Raw genomic sequence first — 25,490 nt, 5'->3', positions numbered from 1 at the left:
CATATGTGATTGTGTAAATCCTAAGTAGAAATAAGTTAGGAATTCTTCGGGATCGAAAAGATCTTTCCTATTAAACTTTTTATGACTTGGAAAACAAGTTTTCCCTCCTCATTATTACTGTAAATAAAAGCATGAGGTATGGAGAATAACACACATTTCTTCAAGCCTATTTTGCATCTTTCTTTCTCTACATATCGTGCCTCTTCTCTTTCTCTCATTATATATAGGCCACAACACACATGTAATTTCTTAAACATTTAGACCAAAATTCTTTCGACATGAAATGTCAAGGGGAGAGAAAAAAAATGAGTTCCGAATTTACATGGTATAATTATCAGGGAAATCCTCGTATGATGAATGAACAATAAGCCGTCTAGCTATCCTAGACCTATTTCAGCACTTACATGATACAACACTTAGATTTCTTATCCGATTTGGCCGCTGGTTTCGCTATTGTCTGTGCAGCATTGGCTGCCGGTGGCGGTGGTCGTGGCGCCTGATTTGGTGGTGCCGGTGTTTTTGGTGGTTGTGGTGGCACTGATTGTGATTGTAATTGTAGTGGCAGTGGTGGTTGAGACTGCTGTGGTACCGGTGGCGATGACGAAGGTAACGCCAATGGTGGTGGGGGCAGCGCTGGCAATGGCATCATTTTGAGACGACCGGGATCATACCAGTGGTAGTCATACCCTCCATACGGCGGATAGGGATAAAATGGCGGTGGCGCCACTCCATAAGGGTTATAACCATAACCATATCCAGCCTCTCCAAAATAATCGTATCCCCCACCCCAATCGTTCTTGACCTCACCGTCGAACGTAACACTTTTTACTTCTGCATGTTTCCCTGACCCTTCCAACACCATTAGAAGTGTACTTGGATTTACTTTCCCTGAAACTTTTACCGTTCCTCCCTCTGCATCTATGTTAATTTTATACACACCTAAGTTTCACATAAGCAAAATAAAATAAATAAATTCATATTAGTGAAAAATAAAAGGGTAAATCAAGGAGGGGGAAAATGAAAAATATATACCATAAATATTCTGCAAGACTTCGTAGATCTTTTTCCTGCATGCTTCACAATTGATGCTTACTTTCAGAACACAACTCTGCAAAAGAACGAATTCATATCAAATTAAGATAAGATAAAATAAAATAAAATAAATTACAATTAAAAACAAACGAAGATAACATATGCGAGTTAGGTCAGTTGTCCAACAACACTGTGCCCACTGCCAGCACCCAGTTCAAACCTTTGTTTCATAAATTAGAGTAATTCAAAATATCGCCTCGTTAACCAAAAATACAAAGACAGAAGTATTAAAAGTGTTATAATCTTACCATTTGTGCAACAGAAGAATCCATCAGAGCTTCTGATAGAATTTCTTGGTAGCTCTTCCGAATGGTGTTTTCTTGCACAGCTTACTGTTGTCTGAACCGCTTGCATAGTGTGACCTATTTTTATGTCGTTTATATATTATTTTTAAAAAGATAATTACTCATGAATTTCCATGTTTTATAGTTGTATTTTGGCTGTTACATTCTGGATCAATTCCTAAAATCTCTGGTCTCGGATATTTCCATATAAGTTTGATTCGAGCAGGAATATTAGTGTTTCAACAATTTCACTCTGTAAAACCTTGCAGAAGAGGTAATAAAACCACGTGATATTATTGGATGAATTGCCTAATACAAGTCACGTAATTTTTCATATTCGAATTTACTTCTTAATTCGGATTGAGAGATATAAGTGTGAATGTGGACATTCAGTCGTCATAGTACATTCAAAAAGAAAAAAATAGATCAAATTCAAATTGATTAAGAAGAAATTAATATCGACAAGATACCAACAGTTAATTTGATATCTTCTTAGTTGGTTAAAAGAAATTTTTCCAAGGCTCATTAGCTGATATGGGGTTCCACCAACCATAACATGACACCTGTACATTTGGAGAAAAGCTTTTAGGTTCCAGGCTCATTAGCTGACTTAGAGTTCCATCAACCATGACTTGACACATGTACAATTTTAACACAGACCCACCATTTAAAGAAGAGAGCATTTTTGCTCACCACCATATACTATAGTATATGTTTACCGTACACCTAATCATCTGTCACGTGTTCTTTCACTTAACTTTGATCTTGGTGGTGGCCACTGTTCTAAAATCCCCGCCTAGGCGCTAGCCACCGGCCCGATTAATATCTAGGCGTTTGAAAACTTAGAAATGACACCTAGACTAGCTTAGGGCGTCGCCTAGCCCGTCCAGACCCACCTAGACACTCGCCTAGGTCACGTCTCTTACTTAGATAGACACTTATTCATTCTATATATAATATAAAAGATATATAATCGAATTCTTTTATATCCCAATGAAATTATTAAGTATAATTAGACAATTATTTATACGATATATAATATACTTACTTAAATCCGCCTAGGTGCTAGGTCCCAACCTGCCACTGACTAACGCCTAATGTCTTTTAGAACCTTAGATGAAGGTGGTGGTGATGTTTTGGTCGGAAATTGCTTCGTTGTCGGTGTGGATAGAGACGGTGAAGGGAGAGTGAAGGGAGAAGGTTGGTGTTATATTAATAAAAGCCATCAAGTCATGATGTTAAAAATACACACGTGTCATGTCATAGTTGGTGGAACTCCACGTCAACAGTGTGCCCGGAACTTGGAAATATATAAGCAAAAGAGTCTTTTTACTTCTTTGTTTTTTCAAGCGATATTATAGAATCACAAGGCCTGATCCATATTAGGATGATTGAGTAATCCAATGGTATTCACCAGGGTCATCACATTTCACCAAATTAAACACAGTGCCTTGCAATATGTCAGAATTCTGTTTGTGCAGGATCGCGTTCAAAAGCGAAGCACGATTTTAGCCCACCGAGAAACAGAGACTTCGGATGCAAGTAAAAAGGTAAAAACGATAGCGCACCATAATCACAAAGGAATTACATCACTAATTATTGTGGCATTCCAGTTTTGTGTTTTCAGATCATTGTTTGTCCACTTAACAATGGTTTGCAAATGCAAATGTTGATTATGCTTTGCAGAAATCCGATAATTTCGTTTATCCTACAATCTAAGTAATACAGATTTAGATGGTGTTAGATGTGGACTCCACCTTGAAGTTTAGATGGTATGTACACCTCCGACAAATAGTTAAGTTCGTGCACAGACAACGCTTCTAACTCAAACTTCACTCCTCTTTCCAGCATCAACTGTAGCTCCAATCTGTCATTAGAAAGAGTAAAACTATGAAATGTAATTTAATCAATCCAGTCATATGAAGAATGAGATAAGAAACCTACAGAGTCTTACCTCCACTGTGGCGGCGCTTCATTCTGTAAGTAGCATCGAAGTAGCATGGCCTCCGTTTTCCTCTTGTCTGGCATGATTATAAGGAACCTCAGGAAGGTTACAAACAAAAAAATGCCAATGTAAAGCACCATATCTCTCACCTTCCTACCGTCAAAGGAAGGAGACACTGTTGTGGAAGACCGTACTTGTCTGAGTCCGAAAGGGAAGGCTCCAAGCCAGAGTACCTCGGGGACGCGTAGAAATTTTGCATCATAGGCCATTTGCTTACATAACAATGGGAGTGCGTTAAATTGATATAAACTTGAGCTTCGTTACAATGTAGGAGCAGTCTACAAAACAATTGACTTCTTCAGCACTTCTTAATCTTCAATATGTGCAGTTTTCCTAGGTAGTTCACATGCTAGTCAACTTTGCAAAAAGTAGATAACAATTTAACGGATTAATCAGCAAGCCTAACCATAGAACCAAACCGATACATCGAGAGGATGTCAAAACCATACGGATCACAATCTACCAAGCAATAGATAGGGAGATGCAGAGTATCAACAAGAAGCCCCAAAAACCTAGCAAATATAACGGAAAATTATAAGAACTAAATAGACAAAAAGGAAACAAACGTGCAAACAGCATATAAGGCAAGGCACTGCCTACTCCCATTTTAAGTTTGAAGGGGACTCTTTACCTTCTTGTGGGAATATCAGGATAGCCACGCCCCTGTGAAGAAAAACACCCATAAAAATAATAAAAGCTGTTGCAAGGATCCAAGAGAGTTAATATGGACAAAGCAAAAGGTGTATACTTACGGTGGTAACGATGCAATGGTTTTTGTTGCAAAAATGGTCATTTGCCAATCATTGAAAAATTGTACAAATATATAAACAAATGACGGTTTGTTGATGGAAGCACGTATCAAAATCAAGCTCTATCATGCTAAAGCGTCAGAGTTACAAACAAAAAAATAAATAAAAAATGGTATACCTGATTCTTTCTCCACAACAAGTATGTACTGAGCTACACTGACAATATCTGCATGTTAGAAATAAAGGTTTGAGTTTTCTTTCTTTGGACACTTAGGGTTGGTCTATAAGGATTAGCAATGCGTTTATAACATTTAAATTATCAAAATTGAATAACATTGTTTCTAAACACGGAAATTTAATTATTCTCTCTTAATCATCTGGATACCTTTAACCTCTTCAACATGAATAGGACAGGGAAGGCCTGTATGTGAACCAGATGCAAAGTTTTAAGTTCAGACACAATAAGGTGACAATGAAGAAGATATCATCAAATCATTTTAAAAAATCAAATTAGATCCATTCTTACTGTGTTAGGCCTATTTATGCAATCAAATACATTTCCAGCTTCTGAGAACCTTAACCAGCCCATTACCAACCTATAAAGCATGTCAATTAACATTCTGGTTTGACAATATGTGAATTGTTATCATTGTTATCATTGTTATCATTGTTATCAACGCAACGAAAATCTAATGCTACCACAGGGAGGAAGTTGATCAACTCAAGATTAACAAAGTATTCAATAAAACCAGGAATGCGCGCATTTAAAGGTGTAAGTATTGGCATTAGTCATTTTCATACAAAATCAAACAGGAAAGTACACCATTATCTTCTTTTCTTTGAAAATCAAGTGAAATTTTTCATACGTACCCCTTTCCTACAGACACCTGTCAAAAGGAGGGAACATGAAATAAATACCACAAAATTATGAGCAGGCTTATCAAAATGCTACTATACTAATCGTACATAACAGGCTCGAGTACAATAATATAAATAAAATAGCAATGTAATTAAATGAGGAAAAAATCGGAGTACCCACAACATTCAAATTGTGGCGACTACAATGCAGAAGGATGCATATGTCATTGATTGCACGGTCTACGACTGACTGATCTGCATTGTAATTTAAGCAGAAAATATTACTACTCACATGGAGAGACCGTGAACATACCACATCAAGAACTTCAAATTATTAAAGATCATGTCTAAACAGAAATCCTGTGTTCTCCATGATGATATGAAAAATATAAGGCCCAAAATATATTGCATTTGTCAAGGTTTACTAAATTTACAAAGAATACAATTTATCATAATCCAAGTTCAAGGTCCCTTAACGAACTATATCATATAGTAAGGATTATGCTTTGACACTGGAAATGAAAGATAACTCAGATCACCTGAAAATATAGAAGGATGCATGTAATAGATATCCCTCTTAGACCCATGTCTGTTTTCTTGCAGAAGTTGCTGAACAATCAACAAAACCCTGAGAAAAACATATGAAACAGATTACGCGAACCAGTTAACCATCAATAACAAATGCACTTCACAAAATCTCTTAAACGTTTCCGATAACGTTCTATTGTCTGTTATATTGTAAGACTCAGTCATGATCACATATACATTGACATTGATAGTCTGACAAAAATACATGCACGGCTCTACGGCATGCTATGCCTCTGATAAGTTGTTTGCACATTAATAAAGACAAATAACGAAATGCATTTCGAAGCCAAAAAAATCATGTTCCATAGCAAGCACAACAATCCTACCTAATCTACGCACATGGCTTGTTCTTCGAAGCGTGAGAATCTCCTGCCCTTTCGGTGAATCAAAACTACAGTAGCTGCGCAGAGCATAACAATTTCGATAACTAAAATTTAAAACGTAGTAATAATGCATTAACAAGTAGTGAATCATAAACGTAAGAATTCTGTGGCGCTTGTTTGGTTGCTGAGAATATAGAGGAAAATCTGAACAATCAACTAAAATCGAGAAAGAAAGCTTAGGATCTAACCAATTTGAATCGGGATTCGTGCAGTAATTTCTGAAGCGATCGATGAAAATCTCCGGAGACCATCCATTGCTGAGATCTTCAACCATAGCTAGAGCAAATTCTGGGCACCCAAATAAATTCACAAAAAATAGGAAATGGAAAATGAGAAATTAGTGTCTACTCGAACAAATTGAATTTCAAATTCGAAATTTTGATAAAATTGGGAAATCTGACCTCTGATTTTTCTTAGCAGATCGCGGGGCCGTGGCTGTGAGCTCCATCTCGAGTGCCTTCCCTCCATAATAATGGATTGGAAATATCGGTTGCTGTTGGGCCAGGTCACTTGGGTTCGGTTCAAAGGCCCCGTTTGGTGCACCGTATTAAACTTTAGTAAGATTTTAGCTTACAGTTTCGTCATGTGGTGTATATCGAGTTATTGAATTGCATCACAAGTCCATGAAACATTGACTATGTCGTAACTTTTATTATAAAACGTGGTTTAGTACTATCACATATTAGTGTTTTTGTCGAGAAATTCTTGGGTTCGGTACCCGAACCACTTCAACAACACGGCAAAAACACAAAAAATCACATCTTTCCCCTCCCCCCTCCCATTTTCAGGTAACCAAACTCCCTTCTCTAGTCCCCCCTCCTCTCTTGGGCCATAGTTTGAGTGTTGTATAGAAGAATCTCTCGTGTTTACCACATTTAAAGATTTCTCTAAACTTATCCAAAATACCATGTGTTTGATTACAAGACTTGCTTAATGAGTTAGTTTCTTATTTTCTTAAGCCTTCAAGTAAAATTTGAGTGTCGTACAGAAGATATCTCGAATATTGTCATCTAGAACAATAAGGGCTTAGAACTTCACTAAGTTCTCGGATTTGATTCTATCTTGGTGATAGAACAATCAAATTTTAATGAAACACCATCAAGCTTGCCCCACTAGCTCGAATGTCATTCCATTGCCTGAAGCCAATTAGAATGTATTTGAGGCCAAAACCACCATAAATGTGTGGGGGACGCAGCAAGGATTCCAACCCCTAACATGCGCCTCAGGGGAGACATAATAGAGGCCCACTTTAGGGTGGCAATCATCCTTGAAGCATAATTCTCTAGCTCTCAAGGCCTTCAGCTTCAAGAATTAGGACAAAGTCCACACAAATCAAGATCCTGTAGACCTTGAGACGTACTTCCACCATAATACAATTGACCATTGGTTCCACTTTGCTTTGCATTACCTATAGTTGTTGCGGAAATCATTCATGTCATAAAAGCATCAAAAGTCAAACTTTGCTCAAGAAGGTGATCCTAAGTATACCAAATTGAAGATTTCTAAATTCCAAGAGGCATCAGCACCTAGGGAAGCTTATAATTGTTAGACATGGGGCCTAAATTGGCCGAAATTTTACCCTTCTAATTTAATTTTTGAACAATTTTCTCACGTTTTTTGGAATAAATATTGGTGTTTGTTTTTGTCTATTGGATATTTTCGACATATTCTCGAATCTGAGTTAACTGAATTAAATATATATATATATATATATATATCCGTGTGTGTGACCCAATTCATTAATTCATAATTAAGTATATGTTGTATAAAAGTTAGTAGTCTGGTTCTACTTGCTAAATACCTAATCAGCTTTCTAAAAACAGAAAATTACCATCGATCAAAACTTGAAACATGAATTAAATTGACCTGTAGAATAAAAATAAGTTACAAGTGATATGATACGATACATCATGCTTGAATAATCTCTCTCTGAAACCTTGGAAACTTGATGGAGCCCATTGAAATGTCAATCTCAATCAGATTTTCTTCTTCATTCATCTCACTCATATCTCCCAACACCTCTTTCACACCTTGTTGCAAATTTGACTGCAGCGGAATCTCAATGAGGCTATCTTCTTCTTCATCATCAGAGACTGAACAATCATCAGAAACTTCAAACTTTTCATCCAAATTATCACTTATTTCTGATGGTGAATCCAAAATTTCAACTTGGTCACTTTGTTGGGCAGTTTCTGTGAGAGTCTCCACCAGTTGATGAAGCCCTTTTACAACGTCTTTTTCACCTTCTGCTTCTTGTGCTAGAGAATACAACAATTCCATGTCGACGTTGGAAGAACTAGTAGTGAGTTGCTGGTCCGACTTTGAAATCTTGACATCTTTACGAACTAGCAGCTGCTCTCTAACTTGCTCCGCATCCGGCAGGTTTTCTTGGCCGCCGGGGAGATTCCCAGTCCCGACTGGTTTCTCGTCCAAAATAACCAGCCTTTTATTTGTGTTGGCGAGGAGCAAAATAGTTGAGAGGATAGAAATTGTAACAAGGAAAGCGAAGAACAAGTCAAAGTTCACCAAGAAAATGAGACCTAGGCAAGAAATTAGGACAGCAAAACACAATGAGGAACTGACTAATGAAGTCCTAGCCATTTCACAGAGAGCACCAAAAGCTCACAGAAAGAAAGCAAACGACATGCGTAAGCAGTTGGGTAAAAACATTCACTCTTTTTGTATCCCGACACGATTCTGGCAAACAAAGAAAAAAGAAGTTAATGTTGAAGATAAATTACAAACTTTCACTTGCTGTAGTGCTGCTGATGTTCTGCAAATTTGACGAGTTTCAGAAGAGAGAGTGTGCTCTTATCTGAAGTCGATTCTCCTGAGAACTGCCATTTATATTTTTCACATCGTCAACACTTTGGAATTGACGAGTCATGTCGTGTGCGACTCAGCTCTGCTCCCCACATGGCGCCTCTCTCAAGTAGAATACAAAACAATGCATGTAAACCCTAGCTAATATCAATATAAGCCTAGGCTTGCCGAAGAGACTTTTCACTCCATTTTCTAGGCAACCAAACAAAACCCATCAACAAAAAGTGAGCATACTAAGAAAAGCGTGACTTGAAAGTGTTTCCTAGAAGACCACCCCTTTTTGTTTTTGGTATCAATTTTCAAAGTAACAAATAAACAAATGATCAACTAGCTAGGAAATTTTTATAGTTTTCTCTTGTTCGTCTAGTTAATTTATATGAAAAACACTTACATTTAACTGTTTTTATTACTTAGCATTTCTGAGTGACTTAATATTTTACTTGTGTTTTGTAATTTTAAACTGCCTCTCAATACTTGTCACATTATAGAAACAACCTCGTATAATTTAGTTGTAACATTACCCTATATTTATATTGAAATGCAAGTTTCTACTTACCTAACTTTCTTCATCCAAAAAAAAATTTACCTAACAATTTTGAGGAGAATTAAGGGATTTTCTATGACGCTCCTAATATCAGACACTCCGAGCTTTTTATTAGATATCTAGTTTAAAACAAGAAAAAAAAAATTAACGGTTAAAAATTCAAAATATTCACTATAGAATTTTTTAAGAGTGAAAATATACTTTTTAACGGTTAGATATTAAACCTTTTACTTTTGAACAAAAAATTAATTGTTAAAAAATTCAAAATATCTTATATACTGAATCACTATAAGAAATTTCTATATACCACTCTTGCTAAAATTTGACAGTACTCCAAAATTAAAGGAAAGATACATGAGTATTAGTATGTAATTATAATGCCCCATTTTATATTGTCTGCTATGAATGATGAATCTCACAGATAAATAATGTTATTAAAACTTTGGTCCATTTGGTTGTAATGGAAACCCATTTCATGTCTCGGGACCATTTTGCTGGCTGCACTGCACTTGTCAGGTATCCATTACCTTCAAGTTCACACCAGGAATACATGCATGTATATAGATTTAATACAAGTACCTACATGCATTTGGTTTCATCTAAAGAAGAAAAAAAACAAAAAGTTACATGCTTTTTGGTTGCCATTTTAATCGTATATTTTACTTGTTTCTTTGTTTTCTTTTTTCCTTTCAACAATTTTTTTTAATCTAATGATTGTTCGATAAATTTGAAGTAATATCTTTTTAGAGAAAATGAAATTAGAGTCAATGATCATGAAATTATTTTAAACTTAGTTTTATAGATAGATTGGTTCAAAATTTAACCAAATTATAAAAATCGTGATTTTGTTTTTTAATTTTTGACATTCGTTAGTGTCACAGCCTATCCCAAATTTTTTTTTTTTATCGATGGCGTGAAATGACTAAATTGCCTTTGAGCGTGTTGGTGGTGGTTTGTGTTATTGGGCTACGGATTTGGACCAATTAAAATCTTTCCTAAGTGTTTGGACCTATTTAGAACTTAAGCTTTTGTTTGTTTTGGTTGGTAGCCCAAACTAGGACCACACACACACACCCAGACAACCCCGTTGACCCTTCTCTCTCTCCTTCTCTCTGATTTTTCTGAAAGTCTGTACAACTGTACGGACAACCCTCAAACCAGACCATTTCTTCACGGATCGACGTCGAGGAGCCTGCTTTCGTGTCCTTGTGAGCTTAGAAACCTATCCATACCTTTCATTGGACGTGAAGCCTTTGTTTTCCCGAGAAACCAAGAACCTCAATTTTGAGCACTGTTCATGTGATCATAATTGTGGACTTTTCAAGGAGTTTTGAGGTCCTAAGAAGCTTTAAAACATCTTCACGAAGCTCGGGGCAGAAAGTTGGAGTGTTTTGGACGTTGGGAAGCTTAGTTTGACAAGTTTCAAATTTTGGCCGGATTATCGAGGTTTCTTCGGCGAGATCCCGTGGATTTCAAGGCTTGAAAGTGGTAAGAATGTGTTCTACTCACTCTAAGCTTCATTTTAAGACAAATTTCATGGATTTTGGTGCAAAAATGAGTGAGAAATGAAGGTTTGAATATTTTCCAAAAACCAGCGATCACAGCAGCGCTGGCAACGGTCTCCGGCGAACCAAGGAAGACGAAGGAGAATATTCCGTCAAGTCTGACGGAATATTCTAACGATGTTAGGTAACACCGTTAACTTTTATTAAGGTTTTAACGGAATATTCCTAACTGCCGTTAGGCTTAGTTAGGGTTTGGCAATGCGTGGAGGCGCGTCTAGCCACACCTTGGCCGGCACGTGGGATGTCCAAAAATTATTTTAAAAATATGGGGATGTTCATGAGGTTGAGTAGATCACATTGGTATATTCAGACACCCTATTTGAGCATTGTATGAGAAGTTATTAGCTAGTTTTGGTTGTGTGCTTTAAATAACATTTATATAGTTGTTTTGCATATAGGTGAGACCTATCATGAGGACGAGCGCAATCAAGCAAGGCTCGGGGGTTACGACCCTTCCACATATCAGTTAGTGGGCTTTTGGTTTTCAGTATATACTTATATACTTGGTATTTTTCCCATAAAATGCGTTTAAATGAAATTATGTTTTGAAATGCCATGCATATTGAGTTATATTTAGAGTATGAATTACTATAGTATGCATAATGTGATTTGACGCTGTGGACGCTCAGGTAAGTACCAGGTAAGTTGTAGATCGTTTATATGTGAATTGATGATTATGTGAGATGTGTTGATAATTTATAAACCTGCACCCCAGTGTTAGTGCTCCTGCCCGTAGCCAGGGCACAGGCCTTCACGTGATGTTCACCTTCCGCACCATACGCTCACCTTGGATCCAAGTTAGGTGCACATTCTTGTCGTACAGACCACTATAGGTGGTTTCGACTCGTAGGTGACCCGCGATTATTCGCACAGTCTTCATGTAACCGTAGCACTTAAGCATATTTATTTTACACCTAGTCTTGTTGTACAGACCACTTTAGGTGGTTTCGACTCATGTGCAGGATTTGATATGATTGAAATTGATTGTGAGCTATAGACTCAGCCGTGCAGGTCACGTTAGGTGGATCCGGCTGATATAATATTTGGCATTGATATATTTTAACTGGATTACTTATGGCATTTCATTGAGATACTTTGGCATGGTATATTTCTATGGATTTTTCATCTTGAGCATGATTTCTGATATAGCATATATTATTTTTCTGAGAAATTATACAGGTTTTACGGCGAAGGGTTAGAACTTTTGTTAAATGAAATGGTTTTGAAAAACTTTCTTTTTGCCCACTCACTTTCTGTTTTGCGCCCCTCTAGGTTCTAGTTAGGAGTGCTTGTCGGTGGCTTACGAGGAATTCACGGCAACTCTGACAGATTATCACCAATGTAGGATTATCTTTGTGGTTGTATAATTAGTATTCATCATGTTGGACTGCACTTAGGCTACTTATGCTCTGATTGTGAACTTACACTTAATATCGCACTTGCACCTTATATTATCTAGTGCTCTAGTTGGTTTGGTTTTTAGTTATTCGTATTTCCTTATATCTCTATTGCTTCCGCATTGTGCACATGGCTACGCCACCCTTACGTGACGGCCAGCATGCCTCGATCTAGGTTGGGATGTGTCAGTTAGAATATTTACAAACATAGGTTTAAGCGCCATTTAGTACTACAGTTTAGTGGCATTCTTCTTCACTTTATGAGAGGTCTTAGGTTCGATTCTTGCCAAACGAATTTGAACCACATTATTGCTAGCTCATTGTGAGGCTAAGTCCACCTCTTTAGTGTAAGTAATATCATTTGTTTAAAAAAAAAACATAGGTTTAAGCATGTGCAAATCTACGTAGAGACTTGGGACCCTCCTAAAGCCAAGTAAACGCATGTGAAGGTCATTCGGTGACCCTTTGAATGTTAGATAAGAGACCTTTTAGTGCCTATTAAATGTTTGATAAAATGCCTTCTATGAATATTTCGACAACATTTGGCAAGATGTGTTGCAACACTTGGTACAAAGTCTCGACATCACTCGGTAGATTGCTTTGGCATTTTTTTCGACACGAACATAGATGACGATAGACTCAACCTAGTGCTCGACAAATTTTCTCACTAAAAAAATTTGCACGCTATGTGCACAGTTTTCATTTAGATAAAACTTGGATGTTTTACACTAGCCCTTTCCTTTATTTTATTTTATTTTATTTTATTTTTTTATTTTTTTTGGGTTTAGAGTAGCCCAAACAAGTAAAAATTTTCAAGATTAGAATGAGTTAGACACTAAAATATGTAGTTATTATATTCAAGTGAGTTGAAGTGGAAAACTCATTCAACAAAAAAAAACAGTTACCGGTAATCAATTGCTAGTTGATTTTTGGCGCGCGCGCGCGCACAAAAAAAAAAAAAAAAAAAAAAAAAAAAACCCATTGCTAGTTGATAAATTCAGAAGTTGATTGATTAGTTTAGATTATGCAGCAAGATAAGATCGTGATTCCGAATTTCTAATGGGACAACAAAATATTATCACAAGTCACATAAAGTTTATTTGAATAATGAGAAGATAAATCAAACTTTCTTTTTTATTAACCGTTGAGTACATCTCTATGGTAATTAGGTCAATACACAAATGCTTTATAAAAAGTTAATTGCAATTAGCAATCATCCCTACTATTTTCCCCACTTTGAGTGCACTTTAATAATTTCCTCGTGCACGAATGCAATCATGTATAAAGACATTCAATATGTCTTGAATTCAAAGTGTTGTGTCATTTTCTTGTTACTTTTGATTCTGCGAATAATGAAAATAGTACAAGTGGTTGATTTTTATTAATTTAAGGTTTATTTTTTATAAAGTACTTTGAACTTGATTTTAGTTTCAACTCTTTCTTTAGAATTCAATACGTTTCTCTTTAACACTCTAAAACTCAACTAAATATCCCACATTACTTTAATTTTGTTAACATGCTTATGTGGAGTCCATGTGGCAGAGAAAGAAAGGGAATTATGGAAAATTTTGTCTTATTTCAGATAATTTGAGTATAACATATGATTTATTAACAATTAAAAGCGGAAGCTTGCTTACATAAACTAAAAAATCGAATCTTTAACGCAAGCACTCCACACTTACTGCCTTCTGCAACCGCTTACAACTCGCATCCTAGCTTGCCCGAACACATATATATGTCTCGACGAAGTGTCGCAACTTGCCAACATAGCTTGCCCTGCACCTTTCGAATGAAGCTAGCATTGCTCTTTTAAGCCAACATCGCATTGTCTTTCCTTCCATGTTGGTAAGGTGCAAGGTCAAGCCATGCCATGCCATGATCCATGTCCAATGTCAAGACTTATGGAGTCGGTCAATCTAATGGAGAGACTAAAGACAACATATTGACCACAATTTTGTATTTCGCTTCAAAGAGTATTGCTAGCATCAGTCGTCCATAATCTGAACACTCCTAATATTTTTCTCTTGGCTTCAATACCATTTAACAGACGTGCCATGTGTCCATATTCTAGCCAACATTATTTCTCAACAAACCTCCGTTGCTTAGGGCGCATTTTTGTTCACTACCCTCAAGAAGTAGTAATGCTTAATACCTTATTTATTACCGTTATATGAGTTTAATTTTGATATTTGTGTCTATCCATTATATAGATCTCGAAATTTAAACTCATTTAACGGTATTAAAGGCTTTTTAACCAAAATGGTCTCTGAGATTGACATAACTCCTCACTTTGGTCCATGAGATTTAAAATCGATAGAACGGGTTGTTGAGTTTGTCCACCATCAATCATTTTGGTCATTTCATGAAAAATTTCCGTTAAATAAGTTAAAGTGACAAAAATACCCTCATTTTTTTGTAAAATCATTTTGATCAATTGTTGATTGAATGAAGAGCATTTTTGTCATTTGGTTATTATTTAACAAAGATTTTTCATATAATGATCAAAATGATTAATAATGGACAAACTAAGAAACTAATTTTATCAATTTTAAATCTCATAAACTAAAATTATGCTAATTTTAAAGATAATTTTAATTAAAAATTCGATAATAAATAGAATAATAAGTATTACCATCACTTTTGAGAGATGAGCCAAAATATTATCGCCGTTGCTGAAGCCTAAGGAATAATAAAAGTCATCCGAGAATCAACTTCCCGTCAAATGACGAAAACATCATTTTACCCAAAGCTGCCAACCAACCAAAGAAAACAATTTTAGTTAAAATTTTTTTTGAAGAATTTTGGCAAAAGAGGGTTAGGGTTTTAAAACGTTTGGGCATTGCTTATGTTTTTCTGAAAACAATAAGCTGGTTTTGCGATTCATCAGATTTGCGGAAGACTCTCATTTGGGAGTTGTGTTGCTGTTGGTGATTGGATTTGAGCCGTTCTATTGATCTTGATCTGGGCTTTTGCGCCCTGTGGCTTGTCAAATCCATGATCATCAGCGTCCCATGGACCCCTCTCCAGTGCGAACCACTCCACCTCTCGAAGAAGAAGATGAGTGGGGTATGATATGTATCGCTTTTCCCATCTGTGGTTTCATCTTCTTTTCATATAATCTCCTTGTTTGGTTACTGAGAAAATTTGGTGGAAAGTTTAATAGATAGATTGTGATATTTTTGCATAATCTCTATGGGTTTCATTTAGTTTTGGAAAAAATCAGTTTATCCTCAGCCACTTATTGTGTTATGCACATTGTGCTGCATCTGGGAATTGGTTGCTTCTATTGAAATTGGGTTATGCTTACACATTTTGGTTTCTAATTATTTGGTGTTAGATGTTGTTTTGGCATTGCAACGTAGTCTGTTAGCTACATTCTTGGCTACAGGATCAGTAACTTGTGGTATTTAGTACGTGGATTTTGCGTTGTGCGCGAGTTTTAGTGTAAATGGGCACCAAAGTTCTGAATGTGTATTCGAAACTTAGGGTCCGTCTGATAATCATTTTGTTTTTATTTGATTTCAGTTTTTGTTCTTGAGATATGAGGAAAACATATGAGGGTAAGGAGGGATGATGAAGAAGGGAGATGGGAGAGAGGGGAAGAAATAAAAGATGAATGATTGAAAACAAAATCTTAGAAGTAAAAACAATTTAAAATAGCTTTTGGTTTTTAGTTTGTGTGCCTTTCTTTATGCATTTCTTCTACATTACTCCGACCATCCTTCATCCACTCTTCATCCCCTCATTTCCCTTGTATTTCCCGTCTAACACAAACACAAAAGGTGAACCAAAAATGAAAAACGAAATGGTTATCGAATTGGCCCCTATACACATGTACTTTTAGGATTTTAAATCTTTTTTACTCAATTATTGTTGATTTGTATAATCAATGTTTACTATTTCTACATCTGGAAAGTGTGAGCCATAAACTGATCATAGTTTCTATTATCTAGAGGCATATAGGTTAGGGAAACTCTTTGTGGCGCAAGTTTCTCTCCCTTGTGTGGCACATTATGGTTGATTGGTACCGATTTTTTTATGGCAAATGATTTCCGCACACCCTTTTCTTCCCCTGCACACCTTCTTTTCTTTCTCTGCCCTTTATTTTGAATATATCAATGGAGTCAAAGGCACATAGAAATAAACAGAGGATTGTAGAAGGAGAAACGGGGTCTGCTGAAATCACCTTCCTTCATTTAGTGGTTTCAGCAATATAACATACCTTCTGAATTCGTTTGATGTGCATTTAACTGTTTCGAGATTAATGTTTGACTGCTTTTTGCATTAGACACTGATGGGTTCGTGATTCCGAGCTTGGTGGTTGAAGAGCAAGATAAACAAAATCAGGATGCTCCAACAGTGGAAGCTTCAAAACCTCCATCTCCGAAGGTCAGTTGCAAGTGCTCTAGTTCCTTGTATGGAGTAAAGGGAAATATACATTTGCATCTGATGGCCCTAAGTCTTGAATTCGGTGACCATGGAAATGGTTATTTGCTGAAGATATATGCTTTTTGTGCAGGCGGAAAAAGAAGAGAAGATCTACTTAGGACCGCACGGGGCTCCTCCTTCGCAATCAAAGCAGCAAGAGGTAAACCCTGGTGGTCGTAAGCAGAAGTTCAAGCAGAAACTGAAGGAAGCGGATAGGAAAAGTACCGGGGCAGGCCGAGAGAATAAGTTGGAGAATCTGAGAGAGCTTGTGGGCGATGGGAAAGGAAGCAGCAGCATTGCAAAGGGTTCTAACAGGGATTGGTTAGACCCACACTGCCATGAGTCTGAGTTCGAGAAGTGGAACAGCCGGTGATCCGATGTTATAAATTGCTCGAGACATTTGAAATTTGCATCCCGTGTTAGGTTTCGATCCTTTGTATCTCCGAGACATTGGAGGCCATGTATCTTGACAATAACATTCCAGAATTTATCGCAATAGAATTTGGTCATTTAAACAAGTGATTTGCGTCGTATTAACTTACTTGGATGCCCGGAGAAACATTCAAAGAGAAGCATTCATTTCAATACAGAACTCAACGCCCTAAAATCGACAATGTAGATGAAAAATCGAAGAGATGCAAACTTTTTGCCAGTACAAAATTATCTAAACTTCGAGAATTTAATCGAACAGAATTGTCTTGTTAATCTCTTGAGTGTGACTGCTAAAGTGTTGCTGCTCTTTGGATGGAACTGCAGAGAGAGAAATGGATCCTCTTGGCCGATGCAGAACCTCATCCAACACCCAGGAACTCTAATCCGCTAGCCGAGGGTGTCAAACCATATTGAAACAGATACTCAGCGCTGAAAAATTTGCTCAAATGTCTCATCCCACTATCGCATAAAATGGTCACAATTGTGTGACCGGGACCAAGTGCCTGTGCCGCTCGGACTGCTCCAACACAATTCATGGCTGAAGAACTCCCCAAAAAGAGCCCATCGTTCTTCATAAGAAACCTGAACAAGTTTTAACCAATACAAGCTCAAGGCCAAGAAAAACAACTAAATATTCTTGGTTTAACGTTGCCAAGTGAATGGAAGAAATTGGGACTTTTTATCTTACATGAATGGGAATATGATTGAACATACTAAGAATACCGTTTGACCAATTTCGAAATGACAAATATACTAGACAGCACAGGAATCATAGATGACGTTGAGAAAAATTCAATCCCAACTGCTTCCATTTTCTCAACTTCTCGGCATATTAGAAAGCACGACGAAAAGGTGGTGACTAAGAATAACAAAACAAGTCTATGGACTGACCTGGACATTTCAACAGCTTCTTTATCTGTGCCTCGGAAAGCCCCGTCAAGTTTTGCCATCATAAAGTTCTTTGTTATTCTATTGATTCCAATTCCTTCAGTTATCGTGTCAAATGGATTTTTTAGCCTTCGTCCTTCAGCCTCCTCTCTAGTGTACATCACTCCCCTTGTAACTTTATTGTATAAACCGGAACCAGGGGGATCTATCAGGAAGCACTTGACATTAGACTTCTTTTCCTGTTGAACAAAAGGAAATGCCGTTAACACAACTACATTTCCGCATAAGTTGAGTAAAATAAAACAATTTAAGTGGTTTCAGTAGTGGACCTGGAGAAACCTGGACACACCAGCCACTGTACCACCTGTTCCTGCTGCCGCCACAAATGCATCTACATTTCCTCCAGTCTGTTCCCAAATTTCAGGCCCAGTACCCTCATAGTGGGCCCGGAAGTTTGCCATATTTTCAAACTGATCAGCAAAGAAACCACCAGTGTAACTTGAGACCACACTTTGTTTCTCTCCATCACATTGGAAACCATTAGTCTGCTCAAGGGCTTGGCCATTCATTTGTTCATCTTTCCTATGCTTCATTGCTAATTCATTTGCTTCCGTTGCCCGTCGCCTAGCAACATTCACAAAGTGGTCTCTGTGCGTAATTGACACTGGTCTTACCCTTTCAACAGTCGCTCCCAGGGCTTCAAGTATTTGAGACTAAAAAAAGGTTGGCACCACAGAAGCAAATTTCAGCACATCACAGAACCTAATTTTTTTATTTTGAAGGAAAAATGAAACTGGGGAGAGGGAGATCATGGTTTCTGGTACCGCGGGGTTTCTGTTGTTTGCTCATATCAGATACACCCCAACAGTACCTGTAACTTATAAACAGTTCATGAATCAATGTTGCCAATCCGAAATGCATTCTCTAAATACCTTCTCAATAGCAGCGTCATCAGGTATAACCACGTGACATTTGCAACCATAAGCAGGAGCGACCGTAGCAAGGCTTATAGCTGTGCTTCCTGCACTCCCCTCAGTGACTACTCCACCTGGAGCAAGGTCTCCAGATTCCAAAGCCTGTACAGAACCAAAAATCAGAACATTTGCGCGACTCAGTAAGCCAATCAATCACAGTCAGCCAACAACTCATTACAACTGATTTTAGTATAAATAAATTTACAAAGTTCATTTAACCGAACGAAAATTCAGAAGCTATACTCTTTAAGTCGACTTAAGCTTAAACAACAATGTTCAAGTATCACTAACAACGATAAAAGGAGCAATACCGAACTTATGAGCCATTGAATATATTTAGGGGCCGTTTGATGTTCGAAAAACTCTACTTTCCAGAAGAATTACTCTAATGACCACTGGTGCCAGTTATATTTTCCACGAGTTTTAACTTACAAATACAAGAAATGCATAATTTTAATTTCTTTTCAATCAAATTTGTCAGCCAGATAAAAGAAGCTTTTTACCTCTTCAATAATTTTGACAGCAACTCTGTCTTTCACACTCCCTCCCGGGTTCAAAAACTCGCACTTCCCAAGAACCTGAAAAAACCAAAAATTCAAAACAAAAATTATTGAAGAAACAAATGAAAACCCAGAAAAAATAACTGGAGAAAACCCCAATTGCTCACTTCACAGCCGGTGGCGTCTGAGAGGCTGTTGATGCGGATCAGAGGGGTGTTGCCGATGGCACCAACGAGGCCATTCGTGTGATTTTTCTTCGAGGGCAGGGTTAGTTTGGTCTTTTTGGAGGAGAGTTTGGACTTGTAGAGGAAGAGAGAGAGCAACGCCATTGACACTGAGACTGCCGCCACAATAGCGCCTGTGCTTCTCACAGGCGCCATTTTTGGCGGTTCGAACCGTGACAGCTTTTGTTACCGAAAAAGGAAGAAAAAGAAAGAAGGTTATGGAAGGTCCCTACCACCCACGTGGGCCGGGTTGTGGTATTTCACGTTCCCGGGCTAAGGCCTGCCTCACCCACTACTTAAATAGAGAACAATCTACGCGACACGAGTACATCGTCATATAACATCTTATTCTAATTAAAGAAGAACATGTGGACAAAAACTTTACGTATATCTTTATTTCTTTGGTAGGAAACGTCACCATGGCGATGTATTGTTTTACGTAAGTCCTTAAGGGCCCAAAGTATTTGAGTAACTTATGTTGAAGATATTGGTTTAATTAAAATATGGCTTAATTTGGGCACGAAGAATGGGACTGCAACTGCATCTATACTTTTCGAATATAGGTTGCAGATTAATCTCTCTCTATGCAGTATCAGAAAAGGCGACGACTTTGTGTCCTCTGAGTGAAACAGTATATGTTAAAGTAGAGTAGGTAGGCTCAAGGAATGTATATGTGCAATTTCAAACTTGACTTGACGATTTCAAACATTTACTCGCTTTTCACTAGACCAACCCAAGGGTTCCTAGCTAGATATTTAGGAAGAAATCAATATGTATGAGAAGGAAAGATGTGTGGAATAAGTAAATTAATTAATGAATTGGATCATTGGTATAATATTGTGAAAAAATACTTGGTGCAATTCCTATAAGAAACAACGATGACTTGTATGTATAATCGCACAATGCACATCAAGTTATAATATTGTGGTGAGAAAGAGAAAATTATGTTGTATATACGTACGTTATAACTACAACAAAGTACGTACAAATCATACAAAGTAGATGAATATGTACGGAAAATCTAACTGAAAACTAGAAGAACAATGCAAAAGTACAGCTTGACTATTCTGGTGAAGGCTCCTTTTTGGTTGGTGATGTTTCTTCTTTGGTATCCGGTGATGGTTCCTTTTTCGGATCCGGCGATGGTTCCTTTTTGGTACTATAAGTAGTGCTTCTCTTTATAAGATCTCCGAATCTTCGTAGCAATGCTTTCTTTTTCCTTGAATTTTCACCTGGAGTTCCATCTAGATGATCATAATCATCCGATTGGAACCCATCTCCATCGTCTGTGAACGTAGAAGAAGAATTTCTTCGGTGATCAGCTGACCCTGGAGAGTCTACCTCAAATATCGAGTCTTTCAGAGCCTCGTCTAGTTCAATCTCATCATCGTCATGATCAACAACTTCTTCATGCGTGTTTGAAACTTTGAGCTCCTTAAGGTTGAAACTGAAAACCTTGCCAAATATGCTTCCGTTTTGAGATGTTGTAGTGTCCTTGTCATCCTTTGACGATGTTTTCTCTTTATCTTCCTTCTTTGCGTCCCCTGATAATGGCGGTTTCTCTTTACCTGTATCCTCCTTTTTCACATCCTTTGGCGGTTTTTTCTCCTTAACCTCCTTCTTCAATTCCTTTGATTGTGTTTTCTCTTTAGCCTCCTTCTTCGAATCCTTTTCTTTTGATGGCGTTTTCTCTTTCTCCTCTTTCTTGCAGTCTTTCTCCTTTGATGACGTTTTCTCTTTCTCCTCTTTCTTGCAATCATTCTCCTTTGTTGGTATTTTCTCTTTTTCCTCATTCTTTGACGATTCGATAAGCAACCGTTTTAACTCCTTAATATTTTCATGAGCTGCTATTTCATTTACCCTGTAATTTTCGTTCTCTCGAGTAAGGAAATTCAAGGCCTCCTCTTTTCCAGCCAGGGTATCTTTGAGTTGAGAATTTTCGGCTTGAGCAATGGCGGTAGCTTCTTTTGCAACATTTGCTTCATTTAAGGCCTGCTTAAGTATATCGCGCAACTTGCTATTTTCTTCCTTTGATAACATGGCTCTATTATCCGTCTCTAGAAGCAACTCGTGCAATCTAAAGTTCTCTTGTTGTGCAGCATGTCGATCCTCCTCGGCTCCTCTAATACAATTAACAAAGCCGGTTTCTTTCCCGCTCCATGCCAAAACCGACTCTTCATGTTCTATTTTCAACCTGGCAGCAATGTTTTTGTGTCTTTCGGCTTCTCTCCTTGCTTCATCCAGTAGCGTTTTGTAACTTTCCTCGTTGCTCTTTGAGATTGCATTCAGACGCTCTTCTTGTGCTCTTGAGTGCTCTAACTCTGCTTGGCTCACGCAAAGTTTATCTTTCAACTGGTTGGCTTCTGTCGCAACTTCTTTCAATGCGAAAGCCAGATCATCCATCGCCCTTCCTCCATTTTCTTCAGCTTCGGTTGCCAACTTCAGTTCATGTTTAAGTACTTTAATCTCCTCAAGTAATTTCTCAACCATCGACGTAGCAAGTTGCTCCTTTTTTTGGACATCAACCAGATTCTCCTTTGTCAATTGAAGCTCAGACTTGAGACTCTCTAATTCCTCCTTCATGGAAATATTACTTTCGGGTTGATCATGATCATGAGATGCACTACTATCTTGACTACTTTCAGCGGATTCATCTTCGTTCTCCAATTTATTGCGAAAAGAGGCACTCTCAAACTTTGCCTCTTCAAGTAAAACCTTGGTCTGTTCAAGTTGGTTGGTTTGGGTGATCAATGAATCAAGAATTCTTGCTTCTGATTGCTTCCTTTTCTCTATTTCCATTTCCAATTCTCGAGTTCTCTTGTCACTTTCAGACAATAAAGCCTTCGTTTCAGCCTCAGAGGATTCCACCTTCTCTGCCAGTTTGAGCTTCAATTCCTGAATCCTTCCTTCACTTTCAGACAATAAAGACTTTGCGCGAGCCTCGGAGGTGCTAACATTCTCTGCTAGTTTAAGCTCCAAGTCTCGAATTTTTCCTTCACGTTCTGACAATAAAGCTTTTGTATGAGCCTCAGAGGTTTCCACATTCTCTGCCAGTTTGAGCTCCAATTCCTGAATTTTTTCGTCACTTTTGAGCAATAAAGTCTTCGTTTGAGCCTCGGAGGTTTCTGCATTCTCTGCCATTTTGACCTCAAGTTCCCCAACCTTTGTTTCATTTTCGGACAGTAAAGCCTTTGTGTCTGCCCCTACGTTAGTGGACTTCATATACTCTGCCAGTTCGAACTCCAATTCCCGAATTCTTTCCTCACTTTTGAGCAATAAAGCCTTCATGTGAGGCTCGGAGATTTCCGCTTTTTCTGCCAGTTTGAGCTCCAAATCCCGAATTCTTTTTTCCTTTGTGAATAATAAAGCCTTTGTGTGAGCCTCTGCCTCAGTGGACTTCATATTCTCTGCCAGTTTCATCTCCAATTCGCGAATTCTTTTTTTACTTTCCGACAATAAGGCCTTTGCATGAGCATCCGAGGTTTTTGCATTGTCCGCTTTGATCACCAATTCCCGGATCCTTTCTTCGTTTTGCGACAATAAAGTCTTCGCTTGAGCTTCAAAGGTTTTTACATTCTCAGTCAACTTGAGCTCCAAACCTTTGGCCTTTCCCAACTCAAGTTTCAAAGACTCAATATTCTCCGCTCTACTCTTCAGTTCTTGCCTTGCATTCGACAGCAGCTCCTTCGTGAAACTTAATTCTGAGAGCATCCCGACATCATTCTGCGTTGCCAATTCTTCACTAAGCCTCATGTTGGCCTCTTCTGCCACTTTTTTCGTCTCTTGATGCTCATCGACAGCTCGATCTCTTTCTACCTCCACTGCTTGCAATTGCTCCTTCACATTCTTCAACTCCTCTTCGGGTTGCTCCATTTTTTGTTGCTGCATCTCTGAAAGCTCCAACGGTTTGTTTCACAAAAACATCCTTCATCAATTAAAATTAATTTCAACGAAACCAAGCAAATAAAAGTACAGAAAAAATTGCATAGGTCGATCCCTTAGAATCCTTCAAAACAGTTATCTATATGAATGTGGTGTTAAAAAATTCTAACTCTAAAATAGTACTTTTGATAAAAATTCAACAAAACTTTGTTCACCCTTTTAATTACTGCACTAACGTTTTCGTTGTGGTTTATTGCTGTTGTGTTAAACATTTTAATCCTAAGACAACTAATTAAAAGTAAAATGGATAAACAGCAGCCAATTGGCTTTGTTTTCGCAGTATAAATTATGACGCACTGGTATTGCCGTAATTGTTTTTGCAGTATTTCCACACTCCATTAACGTTGTATCTAATACCAAATAAGGTACGCCTTGAAGAGCATTTACGGCGTATTTTGCTTAAATTATTGACAACTACTAGAGTACGTCGCATTTGACAAAACATCTCTTACGACAAGGGCTTTTACTGCTTGGGGGTTCACGCTGTGAATAACCATTTACGGTGTTCTTTGTGCGCCATAAAAGATCAGTTCTGTTGTAGTGCAAATGATAACAATTATATTTTGTTAATCAAGCTTATGGTACTGTACTGTAAACAGGCTATCGACTGCTCTTGGACTCCTCTTTTCTGGTAAATAGCTAGTAATCATTTTTAATCTTTGTTTCTCAATTCTTCCTTGCCATTGCCCACGTTTCTTGTACAATTGAATGTATATTTGTTTGATAAATTGATCCAATATTATGGAAATATAGAATGATACATATTGTGTAAATTATGTTCCTTGTACCTTAGCGTATCATACTTACCATATTAAGTTGCCTATATAAATTTTCAAATCATCTTTGTAATAGGGAAAACCAAAGTTCGTAATCCATGAAAATATTCATGTACGTGAGAGCCTCAATCTTTAAAATCTCAGGGCCGGCTTTGGAGACAATCTTAGATATGAACAAAGAAGACCAAGTTATATCTCATAGATTCAACGTCGAGAGCCATGAATTAATACACATTTTTTTATAAAAAGAACTAGCAATGAAATAGTGGAGAAAAAACATAACCCAAAAACGGTAAAAGCCTAATGAATCATGAGATGAACAGAAAAGAAAACATTGAAAATGTGGAGGAGAATACAAGAAAATTAATTAAACAAAGTACCTCAGCCTCGAATTGCCATGGTTGATGCTGGTGATGGAGGTTGTTGGAGCTATGGATTTCGATATATTTTGAAAGCTACTAAAATGCAAGTATAAAATGCTGAGAGAGAGAGAGAGAGAGAGAGAGAGAGAGAGAGAGAGAGAGAGAGAGAGAGAGAGAGAGAGAGAGAGGGAGAGAGAGATTTTTGGTGAAGAAGAAGTTGGGAGGTTGGCGGGTTTTCCAGAGAAGCTATTTGGCGGGTTTTGGAAGTGTTTTCTTAATTATAACTAATCACATTGTAATCCTCTTCACAAGGCCGTTTTATCTCCAGCATCAAACACTTGTGCGTGGCATGGCAGCCATCACTAACCCTCTCACTATTTATTCACACCGAAAAATAAGAAATACCTCTCACTGCTTCACAACTTTTGCCCCTCCCTATACCATTCGATATATCAATATCAATATGTCTCTAGCTCTAAGACTTTCGGCATATAATTATGAAAATTTTACAATGTTCCATTGTATCTCTTACATGACAGAAGTTTTAGCCGTTAAATCTTGGTGTTTATACCTTAGAACACGAATCTAACGGCTAAACTAAAATCTCAGTGTATAATATACAACTTGACTAGTGATGGTAATTGATTGGACGTACAAACAATTGATTGCTAGACAA

The 25,490-nt window shown here is 37.6% G+C and overlaps 6 protein-coding genes across 10 annotated transcripts; 1 reads left to right on the top strand and 5 right to left on the bottom strand.

Annotated features, from left to right (window-relative positions):
• Positions 1-245: 245 nt before the first annotated feature.
• On the bottom strand, positions 246-1,491 carry LOC114824199 (heavy metal-associated isoprenylated plant protein 33). Its single transcript, XM_029100622.2, has 3 exons — positions 1,341-1,491; positions 1,033-1,108; positions 246-939 (listed from the first exon to the last, which is right to left on the bottom strand). Exons 1-3 carry the CDS (start codon positions 1,362-1,364, stop codon positions 401-403), a joined length of 639 nt encoding a protein of 212 aa, XP_028956455.1. The 5' UTR covers positions 1,365-1,491; the 3' UTR covers positions 246-400.
• Positions 1,492-2,946: 1,455 nt separating this feature from the next.
• LOC103418968 (meiotic recombination protein SPO11-1) lies at positions 2,947-6,496 on the bottom strand. 4 transcript variants are annotated; one of them, XM_070819187.1, is made up of 12 exons: positions 6,361-6,496; positions 6,148-6,247; positions 5,903-5,976; positions 5,528-5,616; positions 5,170-5,243; positions 5,001-5,017; positions 4,309-4,356; positions 3,982-4,044; positions 3,788-3,893; positions 3,471-3,593; positions 3,331-3,397; positions 2,947-3,243 (listed from the first exon to the last, which is right to left on the bottom strand). In XM_070819187.1, the coding sequence occupies exons 4-12, from the start codon at positions 5,547-5,549 to the stop codon at positions 3,227-3,229; spliced, it is 537 nt and encodes a 178-aa protein (XP_070675288.1). In that variant the 5' UTR covers positions 5,550-5,616; positions 5,903-5,976; positions 6,148-6,247; positions 6,361-6,496; the 3' UTR covers positions 2,947-3,226. The 4 variants fall into 4 exon arrangements, with proteins under 4 accessions (XP_070675288.1, XP_070675286.1, XP_070675287.1 ...); XM_070819185.1 differs by having other exon boundaries at positions 3,479-3,593; XM_070819186.1 differs by lacking the exon at positions 5,170-5,243 and having other exon boundaries at positions 3,479-3,593.
• A 1,302-nt stretch (positions 6,497-7,798) lies between these two features.
• Positions 7,799-9,083, bottom strand: LOC103427676 (uncharacterized). Its single transcript, XM_029100077.2, has one exon. It carries the CDS (start codon positions 8,558-8,560, stop codon positions 7,868-7,870), a length of 693 nt encoding a protein of 230 aa, XP_028955910.2. The 5' UTR covers positions 8,561-9,083; the 3' UTR covers positions 7,799-7,867.
• Positions 9,084-14,930: 5,847 nt separating this feature from the next.
• LOC103427541 (uncharacterized) lies at positions 14,931-17,234 on the top strand. The gene is made up of 3 exons (XM_008365599.4): positions 14,931-15,354; positions 16,577-16,677; positions 16,808-17,234. The coding sequence occupies exons 1-3, from the start codon at positions 15,300-15,302 to the stop codon at positions 17,087-17,089; spliced, it is 438 nt and encodes a 145-aa protein (XP_008363821.2). The 5' UTR covers positions 14,931-15,299; the 3' UTR covers positions 17,090-17,234.
• On the bottom strand, positions 17,218-20,002 carry LOC103427551 (cysteine synthase 2). The gene is made up of 6 exons (XM_008365611.4): positions 19,678-20,002; positions 19,514-19,588; positions 18,969-19,112; positions 18,366-18,749; positions 18,040-18,275; positions 17,218-17,730 (listed from the first exon to the last, which is right to left on the bottom strand). The coding sequence occupies exons 1-6, from the start codon at positions 19,888-19,890 to the stop codon at positions 17,508-17,510; spliced, it is 1,275 nt and encodes a 424-aa protein (XP_008363833.3). The 5' UTR covers positions 19,891-20,002; the 3' UTR covers positions 17,218-17,507.
• Positions 20,003-20,662: 660 nt separating this feature from the next.
• LOC103427666 (WEB family protein At3g02930, chloroplastic-like) lies at positions 20,663-25,082 on the bottom strand. 2 transcript variants are annotated; one of them, XM_029100075.2, is made up of 2 exons: positions 24,833-25,082; positions 20,663-23,659 (listed from the first exon to the last, which is right to left on the bottom strand). In XM_029100075.2, the coding sequence occupies exon 2, from the start codon at positions 23,620-23,622 to the stop codon at positions 20,797-20,799; it is 2,826 nt and encodes a 941-aa protein (XP_028955908.2). In that variant the 5' UTR covers positions 23,623-23,659; positions 24,833-25,082; the 3' UTR covers positions 20,663-20,796. The 2 variants fall into 2 exon arrangements, with proteins under 2 accessions (XP_028955908.2, XP_028955907.2); XM_029100074.2 differs by having other exon boundaries at positions 20,663-23,624.
• Between the last annotated feature and the right edge of the window lie 408 nt (positions 25,083-25,490).

Source organism: Malus domestica, chromosome 03, assembly GCF_042453785.1.
Source record: "Malus domestica chromosome 03, GDT2T_hap1".
In the NCBI taxonomy this organism is placed as follows: Eukaryota; Viridiplantae; Streptophyta; class Magnoliopsida; order Rosales; family Rosaceae; genus Malus; species Malus domestica.
The sequence above is the reverse complement of the archived record's forward strand: the minus strand, read 5'-3'. Positions and strand labels throughout refer to the sequence as shown.

What these genes read in the sequence shown, in the direction of transcription:
- LOC114824199 (XM_029100622.2), bottom strand. Translation starts at nt 1,364, where the DNA reads ATGGATTCTTCTGTTGCACAAATG. An exon ending in ATTCTTCTGTTGCACAAATG is followed by an intron (nt 1,109 to 1,340) that starts GTAAGATTATAA and finishes GTTCTTTTGCAG; the next exon opens with AGTTGTGTTCTGAAAGTAAG. An exon ending in AGTCTTGCAGAATATTTATG is followed by an intron (nt 940 to 1,032) that starts GTATATATTTTT and finishes TGTGAAACTTAG; the next exon opens with GTGTGTATAAAATTAACATA.
- LOC103418968 (XM_070819185.1), bottom strand. Translation starts at nt 5,549, where the DNA reads ATGCATCCTTCTATATTTTCAG. An exon ending in GCATCCTTCTATATTTTCAG is followed by an intron (nt 5,244 to 5,527) that starts GTGATCTGAGTT and finishes ATTACAATGCAG; the next exon opens with ATCAGTCAGTCGTAGACCGT. An exon ending in TGTTGTGGAGAAAGAATCAG is followed by an intron (nt 4,045 to 4,308) that starts GTATACCATTTT and finishes TTTTCTTCACAG; the next exon opens with GGGCGTGGCTATCCTGATAT.
- LOC103427676 (XM_029100077.2), bottom strand. Translation starts at nt 8,560, where the DNA reads ATGGCTAGGACTTCATTAGTCAGTTCCTCATTGTGTTTTGCTGTCCTA.
- LOC103427541 (XM_008365599.4), top strand. Translation starts at nt 15,300, where the DNA reads ATGGACCCCTCTCCAGTGCGAACCACTCCACCTCTCGAAGAAGAAGAT. An exon ending in CGAAGAAGAAGATGAGTGGG is followed by an intron (nt 15,355 to 16,576) that starts GTATGATATGTA and finishes TTTTTGCATTAG; the next exon opens with ACACTGATGGGTTCGTGATT. An exon ending in CAAAACCTCCATCTCCGAAG is followed by an intron (nt 16,678 to 16,807) that starts GTCAGTTGCAAG and finishes CTTTTTGTGCAG; the next exon opens with GCGGAAAAAGAAGAGAAGAT.
- LOC103427551 (XM_008365611.4), bottom strand. Translation starts at nt 19,890, where the DNA reads ATGGCGCCTGTGAGAAGCACAGGCGCTATTGTGGCGGCAGTCTCAGTG. An exon ending in ATGACGCTGCTATTGAGAAG is followed by an intron (nt 18,750 to 18,968) that starts GTATTTAGAGAA and finishes ACCTTTTTTTAG; the next exon opens with TCTCAAATACTTGAAGCCCT. An exon ending in GAAGCTGTTGAAATGTCCAG is followed by an intron (nt 17,731 to 18,039) that starts GTCAGTCCATAG and finishes AAACTTGTTCAG; the next exon opens with GTTTCTTATGAAGAACGATG.
- LOC103427666 (XM_029100075.2), bottom strand. Translation starts at nt 23,622, where the DNA reads ATGCAGCAACAAAAAATGGAGCAACCCGAAGAGGAGTTGAAGAATGTG.